The sequence below is a fragment of the Trichoderma gamsii genome (assembly GCF_001481775.2).
Source record: "Trichoderma gamsii strain T6085 chromosome Unknown Scaffold_8.2, whole genome shotgun sequence".
In the NCBI taxonomy this organism is placed as follows: Eukaryota; Fungi; Ascomycota; class Sordariomycetes; order Hypocreales; family Hypocreaceae; genus Trichoderma; species Trichoderma gamsii.
This window is the reverse complement of record NW_020171345.1, coordinates 231,356-250,841: the sequence shown is the minus strand read 5'-3', so window position 1 is coordinate 250,841 and position 19,486 is coordinate 231,356. Positions and strand designations below refer to the sequence as shown.

General features: G+C 45.6%; 6 protein-coding genes across 6 annotated transcripts; 3 read left to right on the top strand and 3 right to left on the bottom strand.

Moving 5' to 3' along the window:
- Positions 1-824: 824 nt before the first annotated feature.
- TGAM01_v203054 (hypothetical protein) lies at positions 825-1,437 on the top strand (the record flags this gene model as incomplete). Its single annotated transcript, XM_018802410.1, has 2 exons — positions 825-1,134; positions 1,208-1,437. The coding sequence occupies 2 exons, from the start codon at positions 825-827 to the stop codon at positions 1,435-1,437; spliced, it is 540 nt and encodes a 179-aa protein (XP_018664328.1).
- A 3,242-nt stretch (positions 1,438-4,679) lies between these two features.
- TGAM01_v203053 (hypothetical protein) lies at positions 4,680-5,150 on the top strand (the record flags this gene model as incomplete). The annotated part of the gene is made up of 1 exon (XM_018802409.1): positions 4,680-5,150. The coding sequence occupies one exon, from the start codon at positions 4,680-4,682 to the stop codon at positions 5,148-5,150; it is 471 nt and encodes a 156-aa protein (XP_018664327.1).
- A 731-nt stretch (positions 5,151-5,881) lies between these two features.
- TGAM01_v203052 (hypothetical protein) lies at positions 5,882-6,724 on the bottom strand (the record flags this gene model as incomplete). Its single annotated transcript, XM_018802408.2, has 1 exon — positions 5,882-6,724. One exon carries the CDS (start codon positions 6,722-6,724, stop codon positions 5,882-5,884), a length of 843 nt encoding a protein of 280 aa, XP_018664326.2.
- Positions 6,725-8,439: 1,715 nt separating this feature from the next.
- TGAM01_v203051 (hypothetical protein) lies at positions 8,440-11,323 on the bottom strand (the record flags this gene model as incomplete). Its single annotated transcript, XM_024549120.1, has 5 exons — positions 8,440-9,060; positions 9,121-9,511; positions 9,577-10,722; positions 10,776-11,219; positions 11,298-11,323. The coding sequence occupies 5 exons, from the start codon at positions 11,321-11,323 to the stop codon at positions 8,440-8,442; spliced, it is 2,628 nt and encodes an 875-aa protein (XP_024406098.1).
- A 2,309-nt stretch (positions 11,324-13,632) lies between these two features.
- On the bottom strand, positions 13,633-14,461 carry TGAM01_v203050 (hypothetical protein; the record flags this gene model as incomplete). The annotated part of the gene is made up of 2 exons (XM_018802406.1): positions 13,633-13,884; positions 13,973-14,461. The coding sequence occupies 2 exons, from the start codon at positions 14,459-14,461 to the stop codon at positions 13,633-13,635; spliced, it is 741 nt and encodes a 246-aa protein (XP_018664324.1).
- Positions 14,462-18,746: 4,285 nt separating this feature from the next.
- Positions 18,747-19,100, top strand: TGAM01_v203049 (hypothetical protein; the record flags this gene model as incomplete). Its single annotated transcript, XM_024549119.1, has 1 exon — positions 18,747-19,100. The coding sequence occupies one exon, from the start codon at positions 18,747-18,749 to the stop codon at positions 19,098-19,100; it is 354 nt and encodes a 117-aa protein (XP_024406097.1).
- Positions 19,101-19,486: the final 386 nt, after the last annotated feature.

The window sequence follows — 19,486 nt, the reverse complement described above, 5'->3', positions numbered from 1 at the left end:
CCCTGTTTCCAGTCTTTAGATACTCAATTTCGGCGACTGTGGAAACATTTTGATTGATGGAGCCATGGACAAAGTCGCTAAAAGATTACTTAAAAAACGAATCACTACTAGCTCAAGCTAAGTAGGATGATGACTGCATTGAGAGAAGACTAGAGTAGGCGCAATCGCTATGAAACTAAATCGGAAATTGATGTTGCTTCTTTTTGGGATGAATGCAGGCTGTTCAGAGTACACATAATATGTTGCCGTCCTGAGGTTCGCCCTGCCCACCAGACAATACTCCGCCAAAGATACATAGAGAGAGATGTTGGACAGGAGCGGGCAAGTGTTTCTAAACGACGACGGTGGCCAAGGACGTTAGATTGAGAAAGCAGCAGGAGATTACACAAAGCTCGCAAGCCAATCTCGAATGACCGCTGGCAGTTGGTTCCGTTTCGCCGGGTGCCATAACGACAAGGCTCTGAGATTGTCTACCGGAGCCACTGTTCAATCTCCTTTTACGTGCGCTGTGTCATGGGGCCGTGGTGTTCATTTGTTTCCTTCATGTTTGTGTTGCTACAGACAAGCCAATTGCCGTACAGCATACACGTATGCTAACAAAGGAATTAGCTGAGGCTAGGCACAGATCCGCAATTCTACAGAATACAAAACACAAGCCTCGTCGCACTCATCGGCACCTCGAGAAGTCCATGAGATAGGTTTTAGTCGCAATCTGCGTGCCCAAGGCTTTGAAGAGCCTCTTTCTACGAAAAGAGACGAAGATCAGCTTCCCGGGTCTTGGGCGCTCTCTCAACAACCTGCCGACCGCCAGGCAACCTCTCGCAATGACAAGCCTGGATCGCAAGGATGATGATTCGGTAGAAGATGTCCTCCTCCAAGAGGGACTTTACCCGACTATCGCCAAACATGTAGTACAGTGCGATTCTTTGTTCCGCAAATACATGGACCTGCCAGAATTCGTACCAGATCCTGCTATCATGGATGACCAGCTGGCGCGCTTTACACTGTGGGCTTCAAATATGGACGTCTACGGACCGCTCAATGTTTCGTTGGACTACAGGCTCCGATTCAGTCCCACAGCTGTAGAGATCATACACCAGCTCTTGGATGTCATTTGTGACACTTTGACATCCTGTAAGCCCTTTTCGCACCAGGGTCAGATGGACTGAACGTCAATAACTCTATTCTAATGGAAACCTCACAACAGTGAAGCCAACTAACGAGCCGCCAAAATCTCGAAGCAGGAAAAGACAGCGCATATCACAATACAGCAATTCGGAAGTCAAAAGGAGGGAAGAAGATGATGAAAGCGAATCGGACAGTTGCGAAGATCAAGTAGAAGTAAATACATTCAAAATCACCAATACCATCGGCGGAACAGTATCACGGCTATTTCGCCTATCCAATGCCGCTCGAAAGGCGGCAAAAGCTGACTAGATTCGCCAAACTAAAAATATACAGATAATGAAGGAATAATTACTGCTGTAGACGAAATACGTCTCTACACGGAATGCTACATTCGTTCTTGGTTTCCGATGGCGCCGGAATCGCTTTGCTCAGCGTTGGTCGATCGAAGCCAATGCGCTCCGACTCCGACGACTGAATTATCAGCGATCTCATCGAAGGCACATTGAATTGAATGCTCAGATTCCTAAAAATATCCCACGAGATTTTCAACTACCCTAGGTCAAGGAGAGTGCTCCAGCTATACGATTTGCTCCGACCGTGCCATCAAAGCCTACGACCACCAACAGACTATCAGGAGAAGCTGGTTCGCCTCGGGTGCCAGTAACCAATGCAGCTACTGCCCTAGCAATCATGTCATTGGAAATCTGGAACCCTTCATTTGTGTTTTGTCAGCCTGCTTGGAAACGGGTCAACATGGAACCAGTCCGCTGACGTCTGAATCGTCAAAAGCGTGGATCAGCCACATGCAAAACGTTCACGGGCATACGTGGGAGTGCAGAGCCCCTTTTTACAATCCAATCACCTTTGATCAGGAGATTAAGTATCAGCAGCATTCCATCCAAGAGCATGACGTGCCTGAAAAGCATATCGGGATTCTCAGCAACGCGGCACGAAGACCTTGCCTTGACAAAGTGCTGGAGTGCCCGTTTGGCGACGATTTTCACCCCCCCGAAGACGTCGAACCAAGTGCGTCTTCGCCAACGAAGCTCTCCAATTACATGTTGCCGCGCATTTGACAGAAATTGCTTTGCTTACGCTGCAAAAAATATCTAGCGTTGGGGACAAATTCGCCGAGAACGTCGATCGGGACCAACTATAGTAGTGTACTTAACACTAAATGACTGCATACATCGTCGTGCAATATCTACATTTACCTGTGCCAACACACTGAGCCAGCTGTTGATAAAGGCAAAGGCAACACGATCTCAGATTGAACAAAGTTCACCGCGAAAGCAAACAAAGACTCTCAACTATTGTATGTTACCGTATAATATAATTCGGTTAGGTCGGTAGCTGCAGCGATAATTAGCTGAAGAGGTTTAATAAGAGGCGCTGGTTCATACCTTTGTATCGAACAAATAATAACAGGCTTTGATGGTCGCGACAAGGGCCTAACGGGTAGCCGCTCTCGAATTATTATAGAACAAATGTATTAGATGAGTTTGATTTTAATAAGAATTTTATCTTTTTTAATTGTTTGAACCAAAAAATAAAATGGACTATTAAAAAACCAAAAGAAAATAGAATGCCCCCACACAGAATTGAACTATGGACCTTCGCATTACGAGTGCGACGCTCTACCGCTGAGCCATAGGGGCGATCTTTTTATTGGCGGCTGGTTCAAACTTTTGCATTATATTGCAAACACTTGCATACTCGGTTTTGATAGAATCTTTGACAGGTAGGTGGCGTTTGAAGCACGCGGGAAGAATAAGATGGCTTACATGTAGGTACTATGCAGGTAGAACAAGTGACTAGAAATACGAATTCATTCAGCAGGATTGATTCACTACAGGAACATTTGAAATCGATGACTAAATCTACGTAAGAATGAGTTGCTGGGTTACGTTCCCTTCGTAGGCTCCTCAACACGGAACGAAGAGAATTAGGTTAGGTAGGACGGACGAAAGGTTTGAACCTTGCCTACATATATAGAGTTTGAGTATGACAGAATCCATCAATCGAAATGTATGCTGACTTCAATGCTCCGATCACCCTCGGAAGCTATTAAAGCTTGTCGCATGATGGCGAAAATGTCACTTAGGATTAGGCTCTTCCGCTGTGACGCCCTGATAGAAGTTTGAAGATATTTGAGGCAAAATCAGAAAGAGTATGATACTCTATAGTCATTTGGCCGAAGTAATGAGCCAAATGGAGTACTGGATCGGTTCATGCCGCCGTCGCCGTCCATGAGTTACAAGAGTGATGTTTGTAACTTAATGTTTTCGTTCAACGGCGAGGGCTTTTGTCGTGGTGATTTGCCTAATGCCTAGTCCTTTTACTGATAGACCGCTGATGAAGGAAGTATCTCGTGAGCATTTGAGATATATTATCCTAAATTCTGTTACATAGCAACTCTACACAAATACGTGCCTTCTGGTGAACGGAATTTAGTCAGTCCGAAGCCTAATGCCAAGAATGTAAACGCCCGTCGGTCAGCTTAAAAAGTCTAAGAGGCATATCAAAATCGACTCGGCCTGATTCTATCACTAAAATCGTTAGAAGAGGTAGATGTACATAGGCAAGCACCGATTAGGACCTTTTCATCGAGATAGTAAATAAGCTTACAAAGGATAGGAGGGGCCGGTTAGGGAAACGTATATGTTCAACTCAGCCAGCAATTTCCTAATCTATCCTTGTTGCTGCTGATCATGTCCTAAATGCCGTTAATATATATCCATCTTGTGGGTTCTTTTCACAGTAGAGTTTGTAAGCTCATAAGCACTAGTCTTCGCACTCTAGGAAACGGCCGAAGTCCAAATTTGAAGATTTTAAGAGTCTTGTTAACAAACTAATTAGTTTGTAGAATAACAAATAAGATTCTATTTACTAGATATATCGTTTGATGAGTGTAATGAAATGCGAAAGTCTCCTGTTTATAGTCTCAATGTTGCTTCTAGAATCAGTTCGAATGACTGTCATTCACACAGCGCAGTATTTACGAAGCGCAGCCGGTATTTTCAACAGATGATGAGAAAGATAGCTATTACAGCCTGACTGTATGGTGTAAACATATTTCAATCCATACGACATAGCTTCGTCAGAATGGACTATTGTTCGGAGAAATCAGCTATGTCGTGAAATAGTTCCACCAATTCTGAGCGTGTATTTCATTGAGCTCCTTGGCACGCATGAAGCCAAGACAGGCCAAGACAGGCCAAGGCGGAAGGCCGGCAGGCAAGAATCAATGAGCAATGCCCGATTATCCAATTATTTTATAGAACATTCCATTTGAGAAAGACTTCTATGTTCTTATTGACTAGATAATTGACGATCTTATCAGCTCAGAAATGGGTTGTTCTTTAATATAAATAGAGTCTTGGATGACCCGTTCTTGAACAGAAATATTAAATTACAATTCATTTTGATTTCGGCACCATTCATATCACTGTACTTACACGTCTCCCTCCCGGTAAGCTTCTTGACACTAGATTCTACCTGTGAAGCACAGTTTTGGCTTTTGGCGTGCTTACTCTCCGGTATCAGCGACCATGTTTATTAAATCATCATCAGCTCTTTTCCTGCTGTTGAGCGCCTCGAGGCTTGCTTCTGCCTCCTTAACCGTTCAAATCGGCTACTATGCTGGCCTTGTTCCCGGCCTTCCAGGACCTGAGCCCGGTATCGGCTGTGGGCTTTGGGCGCAAGCAACGGATGGTTCAGATACAGCGACGGCTGATTTTGTTGGTACTGAGAGCGAACCCACGGACGGCTGTCCAGGAGCTGATGTAGTCCTCTTCTGCGGGAGATGGGGCTGTCCATTCGACATGACATTTGCCGGAGTTTTGGCACTCACTGTCAACTCAGACAACTCGGATGACATGTCGATCTCTGTCACAGCGACCGGCCTCAATGGTGGCACAGCTACGGTATCCTGCCCCTGGGCTGCAGAGACTATTTCCAAGTCCGACTCTGGTTCCCTATATTCGACATGGTCGTGTGATGTTAGTGCGGTCCAGCCCTGAGAGGAGTTGTGGACACGAAGTTGATGGCATATCCGGCAATGGGACTTTCCTGGAGTTCGGAATTCGGATGCGTCGACGCATAGAGCGGTCAATGATTGCTCAAGGGCGGCGAGCTGTATGGGAGCCATATTCGTGTAATTGATTGTACGGCATGTCTGCGTTCTTCTTGTACACGAGTCTTGTGAACACCGATCGTCGCCTTGATAGGTCATGGGATTACTCTCAACAGCTTTTTGCAATCTAATTTTCGTGTTAAATCAATTTTCATATCAATGCTGCTAAAGCATCATCTGTTCCATGTGTAAAGGCTAATCCTGTGATCACAGTCTACAGACTCTTAATTGTTTGTGAAAGGCTATTAGTGTCGCTCGCAAGTCAGAGATTTATTGGCCAAGACACTCTGGAGGCATGTGAACATGACACTCAACAGACTGTTATGGCGTATGTACCCAGAAATATTATGTTTCTACCGGCAGCAAGAACGAACTTTAGCTACAAGAGGCTACAGAATGGGGCTGTGGATGAAGATGTTCATTCGGTATGTAATTTCGGAGAGGTTGGTTTGACGGAGAAGAAAAGCTGTTTATGATTACGATTGGTAGTCGCTTAGTATTCATCAACAGAACACATTTAGAGCAACACCAAAATGGATTGAAAACAGGAAAGTAACTCAATTAACTCCCAACTCCATGAATCCCTTTAGTATCAAACTATTGTGAAGATCGAATGGGCTATTTACTGGGGACACAGTAAACATCATCATCTTCAGCAGCATCGTGAACAACCGTGACATTCTCGAAGCCAGAGCCATCCACATCATCCACCGAAATAGACTCTATTTCGTCGCCATCTTCTTCCTTTCCAGCCGCCATGAAAGCACCTTTAGTGTAATTTTCAGTCTTGACTTTCCGTGTAATCCTAATCCTCTTGACGCGAAACGCAAAGACGAAGTCAGACGTAGGGTTAGATTCCATCCCATCACCGTATGTTGGTGCGGTCCATCTGCCCCTTGGGCCAACACTTATATCATATTGGGGTACGTCAATGCCAAATCTTCCCGTGACTCCTAGAGTTCCTGAACTCGAGTATTTGACGTTCGCGCCCTTGACGAGCTTCATGCCAGTGATGAGGTAGAGCGAGACAACAGGGCTAAATCGCTGCTTAGGCTCCTTCAACCATTGCTGCACAGTAGGTGCCTTCATCGCTTCAGCAACATACTCTGGTGTCGGTTCAAACGACATAGTCTTCACCTCGTCAAACGCAAATGTGCACTTTGATTTGCTAAGGTGGTCGGCATCCAATGAAGGGCCCAGAACTAATAGCCCTGAATTTGCCAGAAACTGTAAGTAAACACCCCACTCGACTTTTTTTTTTACTGAAACTGCTTTCTTCCAATCTGTCTCGATAATAGGTGGTAGTTCATTGACTAATGGGATTTTAGTCTCCCTATTAAGCGAGGACTCCGGCATTGACGTCGAGAGAATAATAGAGCCAAGAAATAAAGGACCCTCTGGAGGAGGAGGGATGAACTCTGACTTCGGGCATAGGAAATAAGTCTTCCTGAAGTGCGCCATAACTCTCAGATTTCAAGTTGGGATCTGAGATTCTATTAGCTTGTTAGCATTGCGATGACAGTCGATTATGGAATGACGAACGGTTCAAGCAATGAAAATAGGCGGAACTGCACTGAGATGTTGACGCTTTCTTGTGTCTTCACACGAAAACAGGGAGGCAAAAACAAAAATTTAGATATTGAGAGAAAGTAGGTCGCTTTGATTTGATCCTGGTTATTTGGATGCATTTTTAGGAAGAGAAGTGGTCTTATTTATGCAATCTTGGGATGAGAACCAGTTGAGTGTACTTTAGAACTTTCATCCTAAGCCTAGCGTACATGTACATGTACTCTTATCTTCAGCGGCCCGCCTAGCACATGTGGAGCGGCCCGTTTGAGCTCATGGGCCTAGGCGCGCGCCTAGTGCCCCGGGACGGCTCTATTAATACATGTACATGACGCCTCATCGCCGCTTCAATGTTTTTTTCAAACGCTCTAAGTACGTCTAAATTTAAAGTCGCTTCCATCACAAGCTAGCGTCAAACATCTTCAGCGTCGCAATCACAAGCTGTCACCAACAGCATAGACTACATGTAGCCGGCATGGCACTTCCGGTCCGCATGGGGGAGTCCATGGAGTCATCTTTTCTCCCAGACAATCTCCCCCTGAACACGCGAAGAATTGGCAGTGTAATACAGTTACTGACAGGAAGCTATTCCCGAATGGAGTCATATGGAGTCGGGTTTTAAGCATTCTCAATGCTCTGAATATTTGTTAAAGGTCATTGTATCCAAATGATCAATTTCGTATGGCAAACGCTCGTCTGTCTGCACCTAGGCCTCGTGCCGTTGCTTCACTGAAGTAGGCAGTATTGACCTTTTCGGTTGCTTTCGACCAACAAAAAAACTCAAAATGTTTTTAGTAGCCCTGCGAGTGTTGTGACCCATAATCGTAAGTTGAGAACTTGCCGAAGGATGCAATGGGCTTCAATTTGTGTTTCGTCACACGAGGCTGGGACGCAGAAATTGTACAGAATGGGCAATGATTCCGAGAGCCTACGTACAGGTCCAACAGCATAACAGAAAGAATCGCGAGCTGCAGTCAACATGGCCTGTTCTTGCGCCTTTATTGCAAGCATGTCGCTTCCAAGCGGCTACCTTGGTGCGACGGTTCATTGAAGACGCGCGGTTCATGGCTCGTGGAGCCCAGTAGGTTACGTATAAACATAAAAGCGCGCATCTTCATGTCCTCCGCGACCCACCAGAACCCCTGAGCTTCCTACCCAGCGCGCCTAAGGTGTTGTGACGAAATGGTGGCTCTTCAACGGACAGTGGCATACTAAATATATCCTCAGCGGCCGTCGCTCGGGAAAAGCAGATCATCTAAGGGCTCTCACAAGCGGTGTTCTTGTGCGACAGAATTTGTAGTAATTTGTACTTGTAAGGTGCACCCATTCACCGCGGCCCTACATGTACTCTCACCACTCGTCCAAACCTCGTGAATGGGCTGAATCATGTTGAAGAGTTTCTGTTGTTGTGCAGAGCACTCTTTCATCTTCTGCGCTACTCATTAATTTTTTTCTGATTGGGGCCGTGTAACAATAGTTCATTCGAGTAATAGCTCCATCATAATTATCAAGTGTTAACTTACTTAACTTGTATCTAATATAGTAATAAGACTCGTTTTGAATAGCAAAATTGGTAAAACAATCCGTCAACTACTTCAACTCTCAAGCTACTAGTCATACATGTGCTCCCTGATATCTTTGATCTTGCTGTAAACCTCCTCCTTTGATGAATATGAACCAAATAGTGTGTGGGGCGTGATATTGTCATAGCCCGCTCCTCTTCTCTGTCTGACCATGCTCTTTAGAACCGCATCCATTGAATGGGCATCCTTCAGCCACGGTCCCAGCAAATCAGTTCCTGCAGGCAAGCCATATTCTCGCTGCCGAACAAAGGATAGGACCGAAGCGGCAAGTCCCGCGGCAATTGGTGTTGCGACTGAAGTTCCCGACAAGACATTGGCACCGTTGTTATAGCCAACCTTTCCAGATGGCCAGTGCGAACGGACATGCTCTCCAAGCAGACTGAAGTTGACATCTCTTTCGTCTGCCGTAGGGTTGAATCCAGAAGGATTTCCATTCCCATCAGTCGAGTGGATACAAAAGACGCCAGGGTACTTGGCTGGGAAGCATCGGCCGAAGTTGGCTCCATCGTTTGATGCTGCAGCGAACATCAACGTTTGGCTGTGTAATGCATTTGATACCGCTGCTCTCATGGGCTCATAATATTCACGGATCCCAAACGACATCGATATGATGTCTACCTTCCACTCGTTGACTGCATGATTGATCGCCTGTCCAAGCCATTAGCAGATGCGCAAAAATTGCGTTGTAATATACTTGAGGAGTCTTACCTTTGCGATGGCGTTGTAGCTGTCACGTTCCACATTCTCCTGATTTGCAACTTTGGCGATGTAAATTTCAGCGCTTGTGGCTACTGTAAGAAGGAGTCCAAGAGCATGAGTGCCGTGTCCGACTACATCCTGAATATCCCGGGGGTCTGCTCCATTCGCAAAGCTCTGCGCTGCCTTGATCCGTGAATCGAGTCGTCGATGATCATGATCCATTATAAGCGGGTTCTTAGGATCGAATCCAGTATCTATAATTGCTATTCGAACTGGCTCGAATGCTGTTGACTTGTTTCTGATGGCTTTCGCGGACAGCTGCATAGCAGTATCGTACGAATCAACATGACGATAAATAGAGGACAACAGTCTCTCCATCCATTTTTCCGACAGTTCGATTCTGGTGCAAGTTTAGTAAGTAAAATTCTCACAAGAAATTCTCACGAAACATAAAGAACGGCTTACTCTTGTTTGGAAGCCGTAAGATTGTTTGCATCAAAAAACTGCAAGCCTTTCTTAAAGTATTTCTCGTGATGTAAAGGATTTTGGAGGCTCCGAGTGTTTTGGGTCGGAATTTGCATAGGAATGACCTGGTTGTGCGAGATATAGCCCAAAGGCGTCATATTGGAGGCTGAAGGCAAGTATACCTTCAGCTCGTCGCTGTTTGTGGCGGAAGACTCAGACTTGACCATGTTTGTTTGCCGAGAGACAACCTCTCGGCCAATTGGGCCCCAGCAGAGTTCATTCTGGCGAGGGTCAAGAGAGCTCAAATCCTCCAGCCGTAGATGCCACGACTTGAATATCTCAGATTCAAGTCGTTTGACAACATTCTGATAGAAAAGGCTCTGAACCTTGGAGGATTCAAAGGTAGAAAGCTCTCCGTTAGGAAAATAGCCCCACTCTATGCATGCTTTAGCAGCGAGATAGTAGTCTGAACTGGCGTCCACTTCTAAGTTCTTGAGAAGCTTGCGGCTGGAATAATAGTTGGTGTTGGCATTTCGGGGCGCCTTTGTATCATTTTGCCATGTCTCTATGGTTGTGCAGTAGTGAAGTTCACACAGCAGAGTCCCGAGCGCTAATACACTGGGATTGGGATGTACCATGTGTTCACAACTAGTCGTTTCGGCTTGGTTACTTTGAGTGCTCGTCTTGTCAGCCGAGAAAGCTGAATCTTGGTCCATGACCAGGAAGGGCTTTGTGATCTCAGGTAGCTCCTCGTCCTGTACCGGCTGGAAAAACTGAATCATTGAGTGGTTGAACGAAGACTGTACCCAAGGGGTCTCTAGGAATGGAAGTAGCGCTGTAGCAAGTACAAGCGCTAGGATTCGTCTTCCTTTGAGTGGTAAAACCGATGAACCGCCGCTTAACTCTTGTTGACGCTTAAACAGAGCAGACAGAGACACTGTGCGAGGCAGTTGGTAATCGCCAAAAGACTTTGGCTGCGGGCGGAGCTTCTTAAACAATCCGTCTTCAAAGAGAAGATGCATGCTGTTCTGTTGATCCAACGACTCCGTGATACACTGGCAGATGTCCGCAAAGTCGGGCAAGACGCCAGGTGCAAGCTCAGACGCGCCTAGAGACGTGCCTAGAGCCTGATCGTTTTGTACGTTCCTAGCTCCAAGTATATTAGAAAGGGTAGTAGACACGAAGCCTCAAAGACTTACTTGACTGTGATCTTGGCTTCGTGGAATGTAACTTCAGATTGAGATTGTATTCCGAAGAACGCGTCGAACGTCGTTTCCATTTGAGATTTCTTCTTCCGTTGTGGCAGTGAGAGTCTCATACCCAGGCCCGAGCACCTCCGACACACGCAATTCCATTGGGCCTGCAATCCCTGGTGCAAGGATACTAGGTGTTTTCTCATCAAAATCGCACAATCTACTCCGGACTCGCCCATATCATCGCTCGTGTAGAGAACTTCATCTGGCAAAACTCGGCGCTTCTTTGCATCTAATTCCAAGAGTGGAAATACCTCAATGGCAGTGCCATTCTCTCGCTTGCGTTTGCTCATGCGAGTAGCCGAGCTCGATTCGGCATACGGACTATGATTCAAGCCCTGGAGTATGCGACGCACGGCTTGAAGCTTTGGGTTCGGCGTGGTATAAGCCCTGTTTCATCGCTTGTGTTAGTTGGAGTGAAACTAAGCGTAAAGAAGGTGAAGCCTGCTATGGAATGAGGTTACTAACATGGTTTTGCTCCTCGTGAGAGTCATGCCGGACAAGATTTTGGAATATTCTTAATGTCTTTGCTACTCGCTTAAAGTCAATTCAGTCAAAGTAGTCTTTCTAATAGGCGTTGAGCAACTTCGATCTCAATGAACCGTGTGGCTCTGGCTGGCTTTAAGCGAGGGTAAAAAATATTCTGATGACAGACACTTGTAGTTAAAAGTTTCTATGATCCAAGCTTTATATAGAGAATTCGCGCCCTCGTACAAGTTATATGTATATAGTAGTTTCAACTTAGGTTCTTCGCTTGAAGCTGGGACGCGAAAGTCTTACCAAAGAGGCAGTTACTCCGAGAGACCCTGGTATAGACACAGTAATACAGTAGGAGAAACTGCGAACCGCAAGCAACGCTACCGAGTTCTTGTGCCATCTTCGTAGATCGCCGCTCCCCAGCGGCTATTCCGGTGGAACAGTGGCTACGTCGTCTCTCACCGATTGGCGCGGCGTTTCATTGAAGGCGCGCGGCTGGCGTCTGGCGTCTCAGGGCCCCAGTAGGTTAAATATGACCTCGCGTGCCGTCTCTTTGATCCACCACAACCCTGGGACTCAATATTTATCACCAACGCACCGTAACATGGCGCTGTAATTGTGGCTTTGTACTACTAATATTAGTAGTATCAATATTCATCACCAACTGCAAGGATGCCGCGCGCGTATCATCGTGGAGATGGTACTATCATTGGGCAGTCATGGCCCACATAGAATCTGACAAGTCGCTCCAGTCGTTTTGGTCTAGTGTTGCCTCACATAGCTGCTATCAAGCGACCATCGTATTAACAAGTGTTGACATATTCCCCCGCTACCGCTTCTGAGAGACAAATTGTAGGTTGTTTTCCTTTTCTGCTATGGGCACATCAAATGTATCGGAACTTACCAAGGAATTGATTAGATATACACCATGAGCATCAGATTGCTGGAAACCGACACCTTGGAGTTCGAACAAATTGGGTTCAGCCCAGTTCCGAAATATGCCATTTTATCCCATAGATGTGGTGCATACGAGCTTACCTTTCAAGATGTGAACAACCGTATATATGGATGAAGAAGGGATTCGAGAATGACCTTGCCAAATTTGGGTCGTTCAATAAGATAAGAGACTGCTGTGCCAGAGCCAGATCCGACTCTTTCAGATATGCTTGGATCGACTCATGCTGCATTGAAAGACAAGCAGAGCTATCAGAGGCAATCAATTCCATGTATCTTTGGTACTACCAGTCCACCAAATGCTACGCATATCTTTCTGATGTGCAGTCGATTTCTACCTTCAAGAAAAGCGAGTGGTTTATGAGGGTGTGGACTTTGTAAGAGCTGCTCGCACCATCTGAGGTATACTTTGTCAACAAAGACTGGAAAGACTTGGGAACCAAGACAAGTCTACGCCAAGCAATCTCCGATTCTACGCAAATACCGGTCAATATCTTAGCTGGCGACAGCCTAAAAACTGCCAGTGTTGCGAAAAGGATATCCTGGGCTTCAAATAGAAGGACTACACGGGTTGAAGATCGCGCCTATTGTCTGATGGGCATATTTAGCATCAATATACCGTTACTTTATGGAGAAAGCGAACGAGCTTTTATTAGATTACAAGAGGAAACTTTGAAGATTTCAGACGCTCACAGCCTATTTGCCTGGAAATCTTCAGATATCCGCGGCGGCCTTCTAGTCACAACTGCGAATGCATTTATCGACTCCAGCAACATCGTTCAATACAACCCTTTTGGAAATCCTAGCGGACCAATGACTGTGAGTAGTAGAGGTATTCATTTGGAGTTACGATTCATTGGTAGAGGCCGTAGGGGATTAGGCATGGCGGTCCTTCATTGTAAAGAGAGAGGCGAGGAAAACAAGCCTCTCGTAGTCCTAGTGAGGGATACAATGCTGACGATGGAAAGATTTGAAAGAGTTTGGAGCGAAACCTTTGAATATATCAACCTACGCAAGTTCCGGGCATCGCAATATCCTATCAGAAAGGTATGTATCCGAATGGGGCGCGTGCCTATTACTAAGCTATGACATAAATGAACGGCTGTGAGGATCTTATAACATTGAAAACAAGCTTTCTTGCTTATCTGTGGCCTTCTCGGTAAGCGGCCTGGATACTACATACGTCCGATGTATGACATGCTGTAAAAGCCTGCACAAGGGCAGTTATATGTATATACATGGCACATAATATGCAGACGTGAAAGAGCTGGTGTGAGCTGCCCCAGATATCGAATTTGCCTGGGGCGAAGCGCTCAGGAGTTCGAGACTATAATTGCCGGTCAGGATATTGCCTCCTAAGTAATAGAAAAGATCAGCGAGCGTGTCGGCTTACCCCATAAAGACCAACTCCACAGCCATAGAAGAATAGCTCTAGCAGATACCATTTCATTCCTGCGTACTGAAGCATATACTCTAGCCCGTACAGTTGAACTCCATGCAGTAGGGGAATGAATGCTGATGCACCAAGCGCAACGTAGGCGCCCGTCCTCGCCTTCCGCCAGCGTAGCGTTCTCAGCTTGGGCATCGAGATTAATGCAGCGGTGACTGAGCCTGAAGATGTGATCTAGATTTCATGTCAGCTACATCACAGGAAATGGGCCTGACTGGGGGAAAGATGAAGAGAAAGCGGTTGGGCGTTCGGGTTAACTAACAATCGCCCAGTGTATTATTTGCAGGACTGGTTCACAGATGAAGACGTAATAGATGCCCGGAATAAACGTGCCAACGGTGACAATGACAATCCCTAGCAGATCCATTCTGAGCCAGAATTGTTCGACTGCATGTGAGTGAGATCCCACTAGGTGGTAAATAGTACTGAAGATCAAACAACACTCTGCGCAACAAAAGAATATTCCAAATATAATATAGTCGGATCTCGAGACGTCGAAGAACTGAGGCTGAGAGAGAATCTGCATGACACCGAACGCGATGAGCGGTAGGAGCAGAGCTCCGATCAGGTGGGTGTACACATTACAAGTCTCGTTGTGCAAAAACGTCAAGCTGGTGAGAATCTCCACGTAGTCTGCTTTTTCTGGACGATAGCCGCTGAGGATGTATCTGTTGTCCCGCTGCCACTCGGAGGTTTCGTGCCATGCCACGGTTTGAGCTTCAACCATCGGCCGCGTTGTAGGCGCCACCATGTCGTATACATAGAGGTCTTGCACGGGTCGTCTCTTGATTGTTGATCCAGACATCATCTCTCTACGTACATAGATCTAGATAAATGCACTTTGGTATCATAGGTCTGCTGACTCCTGACTCCTAAGCCTGAACTAGATGGGGGAGGACGACGAGGAAGAAGCCTCCAAAGGCCAATTTTGCACGAAAAAGAGGAGAGAACAAAGATGGCTCAGTGTTGAAAGGAATGCATCATGGCAAATTTATATTCGCGCCCAAGCGCGAACCCATTGGGCTCTGTATGCCCCGTGCAGAGTGTACATGTATTCCAAGGCCACATTGGATCCATATGTGTCAGAGGCGCTCGGACTTGAGCGTTGGACTTTCACTACTCTTACAAGAGTTCTCAGGTATGTATAATATTTGTGAGATCATCTAGTGTGCGGTCTCTACTTGTACGAGATAGCAGTCGTAACACCAAGACTTTTTGTGAAGAGAGACTCTACCTTTCAGGCTAAACACGTATAGAACAAACAAGTCTTAAGATATAGAATACCATATGTATGAGATGAAGTTCTAGAATAAATCATTGAATTCCTAATTTGCTTTCATCTATGACAATCTATCTAGTGAGCTATTTGTGGCTTACAACTCAGCTCCAAGTACCAGCTAACTTTTTCATTAATCTCCTCATAAAGGCGCAGTTCTGCGATGGCGCTGTTTGCTTCTGTCATCTCTACGGGCTCTCGTTTCCCCTACTCCCAACCAAGATGGCAGGAGGCGTTGGAATAAGCGGAGGTACTATATAGAGGCGTTGTATAAAATCTCCAACGGTTTCGATGACTGATGCATTATGTTTTTGTATCTCTTCCCTATCAACGAATCAATACTTGATTGGCTTGACTATCACGGGGCTTCTGTTAAGCTGAATTTCTTCTTCACCCAATCTTATATCAGCAGTAAGACACTTACAACACTTCAACTCACGATGAATGACATTCAATAGCTCATCTATAATCGCCAGGACCACAGGTCTGTTTCCAGCCTGTCCTCTAACGGAGTATTAGGCACTTGTTGCCCAAAGACACCCACATCAAATGCCCACTCTTAGAGGAGAGCTCGCTGATCGTCTATCAACCTCGGGCGCGGCACAATATTCGGTTCATCGAAATATAACTGCAATAGAGAGCGGCATAGCCGAACCTTGAACCAGATAGTTTGACAACCGACTCGGGTTATTTTTCCCCTGTGCTCCAACTCCATGACAGCTGTGCTATATTGCGAGCAATTGCTTATGTCTGTTCCGAAAGTCCACGATGTTGATCTCTGAATGAGGTCTTGAATGAAGAAGGCAGAGAAGGCTTGGAAATGTCAAGTTTGGCGAATACGATTCCCATTGGATTCATTGGCAAATCTTCGCGTCCAAATCGTGTAAGATGAGAAAGGGGTTTTATAGCAGTCTACAGAGTCAAATATTGGTTTTACACTGCTCAAGTACCTGAACGCAGGGATGATATGAACAAATAAATTGCGCGTTCAAATGAACAGAGCGCTGATGAACATTATCTCAATGTTATGTTTTCTTTCAGGGTTTGGCGTCTACGCATGAGGCCTGAGCTGCGTCTACCTTTGATGTGAAGTCGCCTTGCGTCAATGTGGCTCTCATCACTTGAGAAAAAATGGCATTACAGTACTAATCCTACAATAACGGACGGTGTACTTTCTTGTTGTTCAATCTCTCTGATAGCATGACACACTACCCTCATCAAGCCCACTTGCCATCTCAGGCGATATCCTTTATAAGAATCCAGATCATCATATCCCTAATAATTTCATCAAATGCATTGACTATTGGTGCGTACAATTACTTAGAACCGGTGTCGTCTTATTTCGAATATCGCCTACATATAATAACTTCCTAGTCTTTGTCCTGACAACTATAGCAATCTGAGGACATGCCTCCCCTCCAATAAGCTCTGTCATGGATTTTGTTGCACAGTAATAACGTTTCTCCTTTAAGAGAAGATCGTCTTGCAGTGAGAATACCCATTCTAAAACCCGAGTTCGATCAGGTGAACCAGCAAGATTAATCCACCCATTGCCAATGTGTTGTTGCTTAGTCGCCTCATAAATGTCCTGCGCACAACTTGATCACACCTTATCTTCGAAGTATCTCCCAAAGTATCCTTTTGCCGTCCCGGTGTGTGCAGGCTCGTATCTGCTCCCAAGCCCTATGATCGTTAAGTGTCCGGGTCTGTTCGCCGCCTTGCTGTGAAGCAGAGCAAAATGTAATAGGTGTGTCATTGTTAAGAACGCTCAGGCAGCGTTGTGGTGTCTGAAATGGACGAGCAACGGGGCGTTTAGAAATCGGTTGCCTATCTATACATCTATAGGCCAGCAGCTTCACCACAACCCAGATATCCATCCTTTTTACTATTCCTCTATGGAAGCTTTCGTCCGGCGTAGAGGCCTTATCCGTCTTGTGCTCTTTCTCAATAATCTTGCTTCATTGCTTCTTACATTGGTACGCTACACAGCTTGCACAGAATAACATAAGCCTCCGACTGTCACCTGATAGCGTTGGGAGGTCTACTTGATAGCCAATTTGTCGAGTATGCAGACAGTTAAAACTTATAGCTATCCATGCTATATACATGCATTGGTCTATTCGCGGAATCCACGCACAATGGGCTTCACTTGGCACGGCCAAAAGCAGAAGTACGAGCGTTTGCATGAGATGAGATTTCCAGGTAAGTCATTGCAAAGATGACAGAGCATAGGTAGAGGTTACGCAGATTTAAAGAGAAAAAAGGAAAAGGAAGATCAGCTTCGCCGGCCAAGCAGTTAAAACAGGCAAAAAAAGATGCCCCCACACAGACTTGAACTATGGGCCTTTGCATTACAAGTGCAACGCTCTACCGCTGAGCTATAGGGGCAATCTGATTGGCTGCCAAATATTTTAATTTATATATTAAGCATGCACTAAAGATAAAAAAACCGGGTCGTTCACGATCTTGGTATCGCGAATGTCTTTGTTCAATATTCAGCTGTTCGGAATTTGTCTTAATCATTTCTTTTTGGATGTCTACTTATCAATCAGACTTAGGTGGTGTATGTGATGCCCAGAAATACTCAGTCGGTATCGTCACATTGATGTCTCCTTCTCACCCACCTCTAAAACTAACCTCTACTCAGAGGCAGACTAAACCCTCTCTCAACAAGCCTTTCTTCAAAAACTAGAATGAGGTAAAACTAGAATGAGGAGATTTGGGGAGAGCAATATGTTCACGAGATAAGGGTCTATTTATTCGCTGTAATTATCTTGACGAATAGTCGTCCTATCATGCTCAGCTCGTTGCTCTTCTATCTGAGACGAGTGACAGAAAAGGAGAAGACAATAGAGACGGCGGAATAGGAATAAGTGTTACTACTCTAACATAATGAGGGTGCTACCACCTCAGAACAGAGAAAGTCCAGCTTGTACCAGAATAGCCTAATCAATGACACATACTTTACACGATTGCAAGATTCTCATTGACGTTTTAAAAGGAAATGTTATTCAGCACTCCAAATTCACTATCCAACACTCCAATCGTAGCTCAGCAAGACAGTCAGCTCATAGGATGAATAATTAACTACTAAATACACTAAAAGCAACACCAGTAGCATCGACAGCACCAGTACTGACTCTCCTTTGTGGCGTGTCTTACTCTGGAGAACCAAATAGCAATTGCGGGCAGTATTTCTACCTATTACAAATTATATTAGGCCAAGAAGCAGAGTTTTCCCAAAAAAAAAAAAAAACTGATCTCAATGCTGCTATGATCGTTGGGGGGGTCGATCAAGATAGGTAGTTTTGATCAACCATGCGGGCCTTGTTCAGTGTTGCAGCTTTGCTCACCACAATGAACAATGGTAGTGGGCATCAAGGCTTTAACTATGGAGCATTTAGATGGGCCAATTCGCGTGCCAGATCCTGATTTTTTTTGGCTACATTTTCGAGAACCTGAGATTCTTCAAGTAAAAAGCAACGGAGTGAACTTAGATGAAGCTCCATGGAAGATATATAATACCACATATAGTGCTAATACAATGGTTCGATCAATCTAGAGTACATTACAATTTATTAAATACTGATGGTTTTTAAGATAAAATGGCAATGAAGAGTTGTTCCTGGAGGACATTGCTGAACGCCAAGAGAGAGCCAGATTATGTAGAAGTAAATTGGTCCTGCATCTACTTGATGCATTTGAGGATTGGGTGCTCAATTGTTCTAATTTAGATAATAATGAGATATGCTCAGTATGCATGTACATTCGCCATTGGTACTCGGCGCGCTCGCCAATTCGTCCTGCCAAGTCTCATCAGGGTTCCATCAACCGCCCATGCAGCGCTGCATGCATACAACGTCCAATTTCCACACAAGCAAAGACCAACAATAGCCACCAAAAGTTCCAGCCTGCCGTGGTTTCCACCCTCACTGCACCTGCATGCTGCAAGGACAGCAACAGGACTCGCCGTCGGGGAACCAACGCAGCTGTCCAGCCGCTCCTCCGGGATACAACTTCGCCTACTTCCGAGACAGAAAAGGCGGGCGCCTACCTGCAGGGCACGGCCAATGGCCATCAGGGTTACAGTCTGGAGTGCATAGAATGGAGATGATAACACCTAGTAGGTAGTGTTACATACATGCACAGACATGCAAGAACGGCGTGCTCCTTCGGCGAAGCAAACAAGGCTGAGCCGAGCTCCTTATTGGGGGGTTCTTCGGTGAGAAATCAGACAAAGCCACATTTTCCCTTTTTCTGCCGCTTGCCAATTTTGGTGGCGCAAAGGCGGTGGTCATGCAGCAGGGAAAACAGGCAGTCAGCCGAGATAGCGTCGTTGCATGTAAGAAAATGGGAGGAACTGGAATTAGGAAAGATACATATGATTGATTTGATATGGTGGCGCTGCGAATCCTGGAATTGAGACACTCTACGGGCGTCGACGCTGACTTCTAGAAACAGGGCAGCGCCTCCACAAGACAAAAGGTACTATTGTAGGTT